The following is a 13,055-nucleotide window of genomic DNA, read 5'->3' on the forward strand; positions in this document are numbered from 1 at the left end:
CCGTTGTGTTAGCCAGTTCAGTATCAAACTCTAGCACAGAATTCCTTTCCTCACCTCCTAGGGTTGTCTCAAGGGTGCTGTTTGTATCTAAGTAGGACTTACGGCATTGCTATAGGCACAGAGAGCGTTCTGGCTTGCTCTGTTTACAACAAGGTGAGAAACTATAATCTGGCATTGAACAGAAACAGCCTTGCGGGCCTGTGAGCTGCCCGACAGCGGGCAGCCAAGGTCCTGCCTGCGTGTGCGGGCAAGGTATGGCCACGTTGGCTGGATCTCCTCCATCAGCACGCCCTTCCCGGCGCAGAGTACCAACCACGAGTTCTCACCACCTGAGCAGCTTGCTGAGGCTTGTCTGGACTTCAGGCTGTGCACGTGCAGCCAGCAGTGCTTCTGCTCTGGCTTGGTCTGTGGGGCAGGTTTGGTTTGGCTGTGGGGAAGGAGGTGTTAAATCTGTCAGGCTTCAGCTGCGCAGCACCCTGGCCCTCGGCCCTTGTTCGGTAACCAATGTCTCCATTCCTGGATTCTCTGTTGCCTGTTTTCCCTCTTGTTTGCACCAAGAGTCTCAGACCCAGCAGTAACTCCATGGCAAATCCATCTTCTTGCAGCCTAGCAGAGATGGATCAGAAGTTCCAGCAAATCCTGGCTTGGCAACAGCTGGATCAGAACAAAGCTGTCAGCCAGATCTTGCAGCAGGTAGGCAAGGGAGCCAAAGGCTGGCGGGGGGATCGAGGGAAAGCGACTGCACGCAAAAGCGGGATCAAGAGTGGATCACAGGAGCAATGGTGGTTGGGCTGGGCTGCGTGCGAAAGTTATTTTAATGCTGTGTGCTGAACTGTGAGAGTCTCTGGTAGAGATGAACCTGAGGGCTCTGCAGCGCATTTTCAGAAGCGCTGGGCAGCCGTGCCCTGTTGCACAGCCTGGGTGCTCAGTGCTGCTGAAAACCAGAGCGGAGTTCATGCAAAGCGTTCAAAATGCGTGTTTGAAGGACATGAGTATAACTCCTGTGTCTGTCTGTAAAGTGGGTTTTACCTTTTGGGGCTCCGGGATGTAATCATGATGCTGTTGCAAGCACTGTTCATGAGCTGCTGCAAGGGCGCAGAGTTGCTGAGCCCTTTTGCAGCTGCGTCAACAACCCCACTACACAGGATTTTGCCTGTCCCTTAGATTGAGATGCAGAAAGCTGCCTTCGAAGCTCTCCAAGTGAAGAAGGATCTTATGCACAGGCAGATCAGGAACCAGGTGAGTCAGAGGAAAGAGCAACTAGCTACTCAGCTCATACCGCCGCTCGGTGAGACACTTCCGAGGAAGATCGAGGTGCTGTGAGCGTAGAGCAGAGCTGGTGTATGGCTAAGAGCTCTGCAACTAAGCGTTGAGCCGTGCCAGTTAAACCACAGTCTCCCAGCTCCATAGGAGGGTGTGTGGATGCAGGTTTTAGGTTCGTGGAAGCAATGGAATTGCCATTGCTTCAATCTTCTCAGCGCTAATGGGGATGAAGTGCTGGAGAGTGGTCACTAGAGGACAGACCGGCATTGTCTCTGTGGGGGTGATGGGCAAGCACAAGGGCAGTTTCCTTCAGGCTGTGTACTTAGCAGGGCTGCTGTTTCCCCATGAGTCCGCTGCATCTCCATCCAGCACATCAGAACTGCACCTTGAGCCATAAGTTCGCCTTTTCTTTCCCATGCTCAGCCTGCCTCTGAGCTCCATTCTGCAGAAGGCACAATGCGATAGTTGGGGCGGGGGAGCAAGAGCTGATGCAGAAAGTCATAGTGGATGGTGCCCAAAGATGGGAAAGTAGCAATGGTTGGTGCCCAAGGATGGGAAAGTGGTGGTGGCTGGTACCCGAGGATGGGAAGGTGGTGGTGGCTGGTACCCGAGGATGGGGAAGGTGGTGGTGGCTGATGCACAAAGATGGGTGGCTTGTTTCTGGCACAGTGCTCCAGAATCTTCCCTCTCCTGATCTGAAACTACCAGAAAGATCTCAGTTCAGGAGTTGGTGGATAAGCTTAAGGGGTTGGATCTACTGAGTCACCCAGTGACTAGTCTCTCCTAGAAGCCTGTGGATTGTGCATGGAGAACCCAGGAGATAAGCCTAACGACTCTCCATTGCTTGAGTTCGCTTGCACTTGCTCTGTAAGCAAAGAGTGGTTGTTCCACGATACCAGGGCTGGACCTTTTATGGGTGAAATCCAGCCCACCCCAGCAGCACCCTGCAGGGCAGCGAAGGGGCAGGAGCCCTGGGTGACACCTGCTGCAGAGCCCTGGTGTTGGCAGGAATTTCGTGGTTGGGGGCACATTAAGCAGTGTGGCCTGGGGATGGTGGATGGCCTGGGAATGGTGGGTGGCCTGGCAGATATGTGAGCTGGGCTCTCATTTTGGCTTTGCTGTGGGATATCGGGCAACTCACTTCACCTCTCTGTGTCTCAGTTGTCCCACCTGAAAGAGCATGTATCATTATGGGATTTGCTGGAGCATCTAGGAACCAGGACCCTTCCCCAGTTCATCTGCAGTTTGAGCAGCAGTGCCGGGAGGACTTTGACAATCAGTTGCTGCCTTCCAGAGTGGCTACAAAAGGCCAGGCTGAACAAACTGGCTGCAGTGTGCTTCTAGACTTGAACAGAAGGTGCTTAGAGTAGAGAGACAATTAGAGAGCAGGGGACACAGCTCCTCAAGCTAAAGACGAAGAGCAGCCCTAAGAGCGTGCATCATGGCAGGGCATCAGCAGGTTCCCCAGGCTTCTGGGCAGCTCTGCAGTGCCATCCCTCCCAGGGCAGCGGTTAGACCTCTATTTAAAAGAGCATAAACTAAAGTCTTTTCAAATGTCAGTAAAAAATGTTTCATCTTCTGTTTAGATTAAATTAATAGAAACAGAGTTATTGCAGCTGACACAGCTGGAGTTAAAGAGGCAAGAACTGGACACAGAGACGCTGCAGGTATGTAGGGCGCTGGGGCTGCCCCGCCACCCTCTCTCTGCTCTGGGATCGCAAAAGCTCCACTTGCTTCTTTTGCTCCTTGCAGTTTCCAGACGGTTTTATGATTAGTCAGAAGGGTACTTGCCCGCAGGACACCACAAAACCCTCTTTGTTGTTGTAACGTGGGAACGTTGCTGCTGCTCCTAAACATCCCGATTCATTTTCAGGGGAGAGACAAACCAGCCAGCCCTGGTAGCAATGGGCAGTTCCAGGTTTACTGGGTGGGGAAGGATTTTGTGATCCAGTTGTTGGCATCGCATGTCTTCTTGCCTTTCTGTGTTGCGTTTTATTTTTAAATACCCGCCAGTGATGGCTGTCAGCTCTCCCCCTTCATTTCTAAGCCTTGACTCCCAGGCTGCGCTGCCCCACCATCCCACCGTTCAACAGGCTGATTTCATCCGCAGTCACACATGGAGGAACGTCGAGCTTGGCTTAAGCAGCTTGGCTTTAACTTTTGTTGTTACGCCTTTGCATCAGCTGTTTTCTTGTGTGTGCTGTTTGCCAGGTTAGGTCACCTGTTTAGTCAGGCTGGAATCGGTAGCAAACAGCGCGTACTTTCCGAGAGCAGCGCACGCAGCAGGCTGGTAAGCGTTGATTTACAACAGGGTTGCCTCCGAGCCCTGCGCTGGACACGTTGAAGTGTCAGCTTTGGGTTATGCTACCTCAGCTCTGCAGCTCCTCTGTACAGCGCTGCCGTGTTGGTGGGGACCACCCAACGTTCCTGCAGGGACGGCCAAGGAACCCCAGGCAGATGTAGTTCACGTGGCACTGGACTTGGGTGGTTCCAGTTAGTGGGCAGCACAGGAGCTCCAGGGCAGGGCAGAAACCCAGGCTCAGCCCTGGTACCCACCTGCAGCCCAGCAGGCAGCACAGTACATTTGCAGCTTCATCACTGGATGCTAAGAAACCAGGGATCCACATCTTCATCCACCTGCAGCCCACGGGCTCCCTGCGGGGGCTGTGGCAGTGCCCACGCAGCGCTTTGGCAGAAGCTTTTCTGCAGTTGTGCCTCATCCCTCCCGTGCCGCAGGCAGCTGCTTCCCCCTGCCCCCCGCCAGGATACAGGTGCTGTAGTAACAAACTTAAAAAATTATTGGAAAGTGGGAACAGCCAAAGACACCCTGCGAAAGGGAGGTGCTTACACAAGTTTCTCGCAGGGTCAGTCGGGGAGAGAGCAATGGTGGCGGGGTGTCCACGGTGTGGGCTCATCTCAAGGGTAGCCAAAGCTGCCTGGGTTTCTTGGCTGGAGCAGCTCCCACGCGTCATTACTTGTCCCTCTCACCTCGGCTGGGGTTCTGATGCTTCCTAGATGAGCTAATGGTGGGCTTTGCCTGTGAGAGACTGTCCTCCTGCTTAAACACCCCGGGTAGGGTCCAGGTGCTGCTCAGGGAAGGTTTCCCCACACTCCTTGAGGAGGTCAGCCTTCTAGCAGCATCCTTATCCCTTTTTTTCCATGGACATCTGCAGTCCCTGTGGCTGATGACTGCTGGCTTCTGCTCAGGTAATGGTCCTCCCAGCTGCTATGAGCAAGCTGGGACAGGACCATGCAGAGATGCCACAGGTCTGACATCCCTGCGGTTATCAGCCTCCTCATTTCCCAGCGGTGTGGCTGCAGCGATGCCTTACCTTGCCCTGGTACCCGGTGGTGCCTGGTGCGAGACCCCGGTGAGAGCAAGCTGCCCAAAGGCACGGGGAGCTCGCTCCTGGCCTCCCCCGCGTGCCTGCAGGCTTCTAGACCTCCTGTCAGGTGGTCCTTAGTTGGGGAGGGGGGCTGCGAACACTTGTAGTGCCACCGCCTGAACTGATGGAGTGATGCAGAGCTGCTGCAGCCAGCGCGGTCTGGGGGTGCCCGGGGTGTGCTGGGGGGGGGGCAGGTAGGGGATAATGGCAGAAACGGGTTCGGCTGGGGTCTGCCAGGCCAGCTACTGGGGGGATCCCAGCTACTGGGGGGCTCCAGGCTGTCTGCTCGGCTGGGCTGAGTGCCTGTGGAGCCCAGAGCTTCCCCCTCTGATGTGAGCATTTTGGGTACGGTAAGTGCTTTGCTGGACGTGGGGGCAGGGTGGTTGCTGGCAGCCGGGTGGTGCGGGGATGGGGGTGCCAGAGTCCTTCCCTTGCAGGGGGTGATCGCAGAGCAACGGCAAGCGCTTGGCTACCTGCTGCAGCAGCTGCTCAAAGAAAAGAAGCAAAGGGAAGAAGAACTGCGACAGATACTGGTAATGGAGGCTTCTCACTGGGTGCTGTAGATGAGAAAGCACCGGGCTGACTGCGGGGAGAGTCTGGTGGTCCGCAGGGGCATAAAGGGGAGCAGAGGAAGGCTTGGAGTTGTGTCCAGCTCCAGAGACTTAATTTAACTTCAGAAAGTGCTAATGAGAGCTCTTGGGGACGCAGTTAGTGGCACTCGCCGCTGCAGCATGAGGCACCATCGCCATCAGTCTTCCCCGTCAGAAGAGTTGTAGGGGGATGAACGCAATCCCGCCTCGGTCCTGCGTGTGGGCTTGTCATCCCAGAGACCTGCAGGAGCCTGAGCTTCAGGAGACCAGGCTCCAGCATCTGGGGCAATGTGAGCGGAGGGGCTGCACAGCCCTAGGCTGGCTGGGGGGGGAGGGGGCGTCAGGGTGGGGCCAGCCCGCAGAAGGTCAGAAATGCCCGCCTGGCCGTAGGTGTGCCTGTCGAGCGCTCTGAGCTGGCCCTCCGCAGGGTTTCCCCCCTACACGTCCGACTCGAGCATCCCTAAATACCGCTTGCGACGTTGCCTCGGGCTGTTGAAGGAACGCTTGCGACGTTGCCTCGGGCTGTTGAAGGAACGAGTTTCTTTTTCAGCTGGAAATGGAGGCAAAGAGCGAAACCAAACAGGAGAACTACTGGCTGATCCAGTACCAGCGCCTGCTGAACCAGAAGCCACTCTCCCTGAAACTCCAGGTCGCTGCCGCAGTTGATGCTTTCACCGTCGCTCTGCTTCGCTCTGCAGTTGGGGGGAGTGCGGGCAGCCCTGCCTGGGCCTGCCGGCGCAGCTAAGGCAGGGAGTGGGGGGGGGCACAGACCCCTTGCGCAGGGTGACAAGCCGGGGCAGCCCCCGGGGTGCAGTGAAGCCATCGTGGCACCCAGCGGCCCCCCTGTTGTTCCTGTGCAGTGGAGGTTGTGGGGAGCTGCCATCCCACCATCACGCTGCTCGGCAGGAGCAAAGGACTCCGCGTGCCTTCCAGGCAGGGCTTTTTGTTCCAGCTAAATGCCCAAACGCCTCTGCCTGGCTCCCCAAATTCCCCTGCAAATCCCCCCGAGTGCAGCAGCTCCTGTCGTTCCTGCCCCGACGTCCTGAGCTGGGACTCTGCCGCTAAAATACTCACGGGGGTGGCCCAGGGATGGAGCTGGGCTCTGCCCGTGCTGCAGCTCCAGTTTGCAAAGCAGGTGCTCTTGCAGACATCGGCTGCCAAAACACAGTCTGTTCCATCCTTCCCAAAACACAGCATTTGGAATTGTGCTCGTAGAATTGTTGCTCCTGCTGCTGGGCTTTTGGGCTGTAGTGTCTTCAGGGGTGCAGAACGCTCCGGAGCGGGGCAGAGGGCAGGAATGAGCACGGTGCCCGCTCTTGCTGCTGCCTGTCCCCGTGCCTTTCCCCGAGAGCGAAGTCTGGGAGCTCACTTTGTGTTTTGCAGGAGGAGGGCTTGGAGCGGCAGCTGGTGAACCTTTTAATTGAGCTGTCTGCTGAACAGTACGTGCCAGTCTTTGCACACCATCGAATATCCTTGCAAGCACTCAGCACCATGACTGCCGGTGACCTGGAAAAGGTACGAGACAGCAGATAAACAGTGCAGGGCGACACCGGCTGAACGTGCCCTTGCTCCGAGCTGGGCTGTGCCCGTGGCGGGGCTGGCAGGAGGCAGTGTTGGTGCTCCTGGTGTGTCACCCCCCAGCAAGGAGAGGTGCCACTGCTGCTCTGTGCCCCGTCCCAGCCAGCAGCAGCTCTCCCAGGGCGCTTGCAGGGTGAGCTGTAGCTTGGCTTTGGCCTTCGGCATCCTGCAAATGCTCTTTGTAGTAGAAATGGCACCAGGGCAATCCCCTTACCTGGCTTTGATGCCTGATGGAGGTGCTTCCCTTGGCATGGCCAGGTCCTGCCAGCGAGGCCCAAGAGTTTGCAGTGTCCCCTGCGGGACACGAGTCCCCTTTCCCCTCCGGGAGCTAACAGCTCTCCCCTTGCACCACAGATCGGCGTGACGGAGGCTGGCCTGCAGCGTGCCATCCTCAAGCGAGCTCAGGAGGTCCTGGCTGTGGCCAGGACAATCCCAGGTACCACTAGTTCTTCTCTGCCTGGTCTCTGACGTATTTTACACTCGCAGCAGGTACCTGAGCCTTGCGTCGGGAGATACGCAGGGCCAGGCTGCGCTGTCAAGCTGCTCCCAATATATGTAAAAAAATACGACTTTCTGATGTAACGGAGCCCAAGCGCCTACCTGCTTGTAGCCATCCCCTGCATGGTGGGTGGGCGGGAGCTGAACGGCTCTCCTGGTGCTCAGACCTCCTGCTTGTGGTTGCAGAGCTGCTGAGGACAGTGAGCGAGGAGGTCCCTGCCGCCCCGGAGCCCAGCGCTCCCTTCGAGGAGCTGCTGAGCCCTGTGGTCCCGACGGCTCCACCGCTGCAGTGGGATGAGAAGAAGTCAGAGTGCGTTGTCTGCATGGAGCAGGAGGTGAGACCCTAGCACCAGTGCAGTGCTGGAGCAGGGGGTGGGGTGAGGGCAGCATCCAGCACGTCCCCCCGTATCCGTACCCCCAGCCTGGCCCTGGGCCGTGCCTGGGTGCTCATCCCTCCAGCTCCCCAGCACAGCCTGGCTCAGGCATGAAAGCAGAGAAGGAGGCAGGGCTCCTCATGGGCTTGGGAAGGACCTTGCCGAGCTCCTGAGCCCGTCTCTGCTGGCAGCAGCTGTGGGGAGCATTCGAAGGGCTGCCCTGCCCCGTGTCCTGCCCTCGGGCCCTTTGTGCTCACTGTCAGTGCAGCGCAGCCCCTCGCATGCGCCCAGCCCCATGCCTGGGGATGGAGATGGGGGTGCAGGGTCTGCCTCCCGTGCGGTGACACCCCCTGGCTGATCCCCATCTCCTCCAGCCTGGTTTCCTCCCACGTGGTGCTGGGATGAGCGTTCTGGGACAGCAACAGCCTCTGTGCCCTCTCCTGTCTCTTCCCCCAGACCCAGATGATTTTCCTGCCCTGCGGCCACGTCTGCTGCTGCCAGACCTGCTGCGAGCGGCTGCGCACTTGCCCCCTGTGCCGCAAGGACATCGCCCAGCGCATCCGCATCTTCCACAGCGGCTAGGCAGGGTGGCGGGAGGTGAGGCTGCCCGGCACTGCCTCCGGCACCCCTGCCCGGACACACGGCCCTGTTTACTCCGTGTCAGTATTAAGCAGACACTCACCCAGCATGACCAGCACTGCCCTCCCCGTGCACGGCCCCCAGCTGGCTGCACCCAGGGGTCTCAGCAGCCGCCGTGTTCCCCGATGGCTTCTCAGCCTCTGCCTTGGGTTCCTTCTTCATCTGTGTCCTCCCCTCCTGCCTGCCCGCCCAGCATCCTTTTGCCTGGGGGCACTGGGTGATGGAACTGGGGGCACCCATGGCCCCTCCTCTCTGGCTCATGTATTTGCCTTCAGAAACAGCCCTGGCTCAGCAGGGACACGGTCGGTGCCGTCTCTGAAGCCGCTGTGACCTCGCAGCTCCTGCGCTGTGGCCAGGGCACTGCTGCGCTCCTGCGCTGTTGCCCAGAGCTGGGTGACTCTCCTGCGGGAGGATTCAGCTGGGGCGTGTGATGCTGTGGAGTGCTGATGGTGCCTTGACCCTTGGTCATGCCAGAGGCCTGGGGCTTCTGCTCTGGCGACCCCTGGCAGTGTGTTAGGGGCTGCAGCCACGGGCAGCGGGTGCCAGAGCAGAGCAAGGAGCTCCCCCACCCCTCATTTGTGCTCCTGTGGTAGGGGAAAGTCTGCAACGGCCCCAGCTCCAGGACTCAGGGTGGGGGGATCCAGCGTGGCCGGAGGAGCCCGGTGCCATCCCTCATCCCAAAAAACACGTGTTGGGAGCAGAAAACCTTGCTGCCGCCCAACAGCCTGCACGAGTCCGGCACTGAGCGGGTGGGCTGGGGCTGTGCCCAGTGCAGCTCTGCATTGCCTCTGTGTATTGGCGTGCAGGTAGTTCTCCATCATCATTAATAAGTAACGAGCCCAGTCTTGTCTTTTTGTCTCTTGACCTTGAAGTATAAAATGCATAAGCCGGGTTCCACCGCAGCCCTTCCCCCGGGAGAAGCTATTAAAAGCAGCTGGTTTCTGCTGGTGGTTTTTTGCTGCCTTCTTCCTTCTGGAGGGGGAGGACGCTTGAAAGCCAGGGGCTCCAGAGCAGTGGCAGAGCCGCCACGTGCCTGGCTGTCCCGGTGTCACCTCCTCCTCCTCTCCCACGTCAAACCAGGAAGAATTTGAGGATCTTGGACTCCTGCGAGGATGTTGCTCACTGCAGAACAGCTCTGGGGACATCCAGGCAGCGGGAGACCTTGGACCTTCCACTGGGCTCACCTCACATGTGCCATGACTGTGCAGAGCATCCCTGCGGGGCACGTGGTGGCCTCAGGGAGGTGGCCAGTGCAGTGCTGCGTGCCACCAGCAGTCCTGGGATATGTGCGGCAGTGGCAGAGCCAGGCCTGGATCTGTGTGGCCCTGGCTGAGCCCTTTGGGGAGAGCCGCTGGGGACATTTCCCTGCTGCAGCCTCTGCCTCCACGTTGAGGTACTGCTGCGCATTGGAGCCAGCAGGTCCCATCCAGGGACTTGCCGGGTGCTTGGGTGGGGACCTGGCAAGGGGGACACACACAAAGCAGCTGGTGGTCGGGGTGCAGCAAGGGGAGCCCTGGAAAAGACGCGCAGATGAGGGCAGGAAGGGTCTAGGAGGGGCTGACGTGCTCCCCCTCGCCTGGGCAGGGTGCAGGCAGCGGAGGTGCTTGGCATCCCGCAGGATGAGGAAGGAGGACGGTGTCAGGTGCCAACCTGCCAAGGGATGAAGCACGGCGAGGCAGCGGGGAGGGTGGTGGGTCCCAGGCATCTGCAGAGCCCCAGCCCCGCAGGGAGCCCTGCCTCGCACCCCGCTCCCCCAGGGACCACACTGAGAGCCCCGAGTGTCTGGCTGGGGAGGGGGGAGAGACACCCCAGTTCTGCGGCCGCCCCCAGACCTGCTCAGCAGCAGCAAAGCTGCAAACTGCCCCCTCCAGCCCAGCCCAGCCCAGCCTGCGACTGCCAGCCGCCTTCACAGCCCAGGCTGTGCTGGGGGGGGTAATGAGTGACAGGAGCACCGGGCAAGGTCCGCTGCGAACCCGTAAATAAGTGCCTGCAGCATCGGCAGTGCCAGGGGTGCCCTTCGTCCCCAGCGCCACCACAGCCCCACGTACCTGCGGGGCCAACCCTGCTCAGCCGTGTACTGGGACACCACAACAGCTGCAGCATCACCTGGGAGCCTGGGGACCACCAGCTTGTTCCCACGTAGTGACGCCCTGTGTCACCCCAAGCTGTGCTCAGGCATTTTCAGAGACTGGGAAAAAAAGAATTAAAAAAGAATTAAAAAAAAAATGCATCCTTGCCTTTTGCCCACATCCAGCCTCAAGCAGCACAGGGGCCGTGGTGGTCCGCAGCCACCCTTTGCCCGCGATGGTTCATCTCCTGTGCCAGGCGACACGTACATCCAGGTCCGGTGTGGAATGGATGCACAGCGGGGCCGTTGTCCCCCACTGGTGAGCTCATCCTAAAAAAAATCCCAGAAACCCCCCACACATGGGGAAATATCGAGAATATAGCGGATTTGTAGAAGGGAAGGGAAAAGCAAGGTTTGTTTTGGGGCAACACGTGCTGCTGAGGGGGAACGTGCCGGTCCAGCGGCCACCAGGCGCCCTGGGGCCAGACTGAAGTTCAGTGGGGGGGTGGCCACGCCACCCCCCCTGCCTGCCTGGGCACGGCCACCGTCCCCCTCCTGCCTTCAAAAGCAGGGCCGGCCCGGCTGTGCCCGCCCGCAGCACCATGGCGGTGGGGCCGGAGAGCGGCGGGGAGTGTGGGATCTGCTACGAGGCGTATTGGGGTGCCGGGGGGGGGGCGAGCCCCCCAGCAGCTGCCCTGCCGCCATTCCCTCTGCCTGAGCTGCCTGCGCAAGCTGGTGTGCCGCGCCGCTGCCGTCGCCTTCATCAGCTGCCCCTTCTGCAGGATGGTGACGCTCGTGCCTGAGCTGGGTCCGGGTGGTCCTGGGGCGATGCCAGCCTCGGGGACCCTGCGTGGGGAGGAGGAGGGGGGCAGCAGTGCCCCCCCAAACACCCACCAAGCCTCGGCGCGCTCTGTGGCAGTGTCATGCACGGCTCACACCCCCGTCTTCGCAGTGAGCAGCACGGTGTCCCCCTGCGGCCTTCGCCGTGGCTCCGAGGTGCCAGGCACCCTCGTGCTGGGGCTGCCAGGACGGGGGCTGCTGCTGGACACGCAGCCCCCCCTCGCCTCCATGGAGAACCTGCGCCTCGGCTTCGCTGCCGGCATCCTCATCCTCATCGTCTCCACCTTCTTCCTGCTCGTCTTCCTCAAGTAGGTCTGGATGGGGAAGAGGGGCTCCTGTCCCGCACTGCAGCCCCCGCCACCCCCGGAGCAGCCAGGATGGACCCAACAGCGGGTCAGGGACTGTTCGGGCCACGGGTGGCTCAGCCCCGGCGAGGCAGGCAGGGAGGGGGCCAAGGCCAGGGCTCAGCACCTCCCAGGATCCAGCCCAGGCATGCAGGACGCTCTCAGCTGCCTCGCACACGAGCCCCGAGGCATCAGACTCTTTAAAAATTAACTTATTGCAGCGCTCTCCTTCACCCCCCGGGGTCTGGCTCTGTTTGTGTTGTGTTCGTATTCCCGGTACCTCTGGACCCCGCGGCGGCAGCTCGGCAGGAGTCGCAGCGTGGGGCCACACGTGCTTCCCGGTGTGGTAGTCCCAGAGGCTGGAAAATCCCCTCGGCTGCGCTTCAGTCCACCTCATCAGGCAGCGAGGACGGGGTGAAAGGGGACGGGAAAGGTGCCATAGTGCTTTTCTGTGGGTGAAACTGTTCAAAAGCAATTAAAAAAGCCCTTTCCCCTTAGAAGAGAGCCCGGAGTGGCGCACGTGGCAGCTGGGGAAGGGCACAGCCCCACACAGACGTGGGACACATTAAAGGCAGATGTGGCCCCAGCACCGTCTCCAGTGGTTTTTCTGTGCATCCCGGGCAGGGAGAGCTCTGCACCGAGAACAACGCGCTGCCTCTGCTCCCGGCGGGCAGGGAAGGGGCTGGGCGATGACCAGGGCCCAGGCATGGAGCTGGGGGTTCGGCTCCGGGGTGTCGAGCCCCAGCTCCATCCAACAACACCCCCTCAGCCACAAACCAGCACCCAGGAGCAGACACAGCCCCCCTGCAGCCTGCCCTGACAGCGCCTGCCCCTCCTCATGGCCTGGCACCCGTGGCTCCCAGAGCCTGCTGTCCACTCCCGAAGCCCAGACCTTCCTCATGTTCACCCCCCCTGCACCCAAGGGTGCAGAGAACAAACGTGGTTTATTTTAAGTCCCGAGACTAAGCCAGAAAAAAAACGCCCAAGGTACAGGGAGACGCCAAGGTGGGGAAGTAGTTGCGTTACCTGCTGTGCCTGCTTTTTAAAGGACAAGCTTCAAATCTCTTGCACCCCAAATCTTTTGCACCCCAAGCCATGCCCAGAGCAGACGGGCACAGCAGAGCTGCTAGGACACTGCCAGAGCGGGCACCCTCCTGCACCCGCAGAGCCAACTTAGGAGGGACTGCGCTGCTGCGAGCCCTTGTGATGCCCGAGGTCCCTCTCCCCTGAAGCCCCGTGGAGAAGCAGGGGAGTGACCCCTGCCTACATCACCACTGGCTTTTGCACTTCAGCTTCTCGCACAACGAGACAGCCACAGTCACGGCACAAAGGGACCTCCCCTCCTCTCCCAGGAGAGGGGTTTAACAGCAAAAACACTCCCCAGAAGCGTTTCCAGATCAAGTGATTCCTGATTTACGTCACAGCTAAGTCAGTTTTCAAGTGTTTCACTAACCTAAAGGCCATGCAAACAAAAA

The 13,055-nt window shown here is 59.7% G+C and overlaps 1 protein-coding gene across 8 annotated transcripts in view; it reads left to right on the plus strand.

Moving 5' to 3' along the window:
- The window catches only part of LRSAM1 (leucine rich repeat and sterile alpha motif containing 1), a 27,992-nt gene extending 18,717 nt beyond the window's left edge, over positions 1 to 9,275 (plus strand). For 7 of the 8 annotated variants that reach the window (XM_027778133.2, XM_027778134.2, XM_027778132.2 and 4 more), the window contains 9 exons: positions 606 to 693; positions 1,165 to 1,239; positions 2,850 to 2,930; positions 5,087 to 5,182; positions 5,790 to 5,888; positions 6,623 to 6,754; positions 7,172 to 7,253; positions 7,502 to 7,650; positions 8,146 to 9,275. In XM_027778133.2, coding sequence (XP_027633934.2) covers positions 606 to 693; positions 1,165 to 1,239; positions 2,850 to 2,930; positions 5,087 to 5,182; positions 5,790 to 5,888; positions 6,623 to 6,754; positions 7,172 to 7,253; positions 7,502 to 7,650; positions 8,146 to 8,271 — 928 coding nt within the window. In that variant the 3' untranslated portion in view covers positions 8,272 to 9,275. Of the gene's footprint in view, positions 1 to 605; positions 694 to 1,164; positions 1,240 to 2,849; positions 2,931 to 5,086; positions 5,183 to 5,789; positions 5,889 to 6,622; positions 6,755 to 7,171; positions 7,254 to 7,501; positions 7,651 to 8,145 lie in introns of those variants that run through there. The other variant, XM_055807365.1, reaches the window with a different exon arrangement.
- Positions 9,276 to 13,055: the final 3,780 nt, after the last annotated feature.

This window comes from Falco peregrinus, chromosome 1, assembly GCF_023634155.1.
Source record: "Falco peregrinus isolate bFalPer1 chromosome 1, bFalPer1.pri, whole genome shotgun sequence".
In the NCBI taxonomy this organism is placed as follows: Eukaryota; Metazoa; Chordata; class Aves; order Falconiformes; family Falconidae; genus Falco; species Falco peregrinus.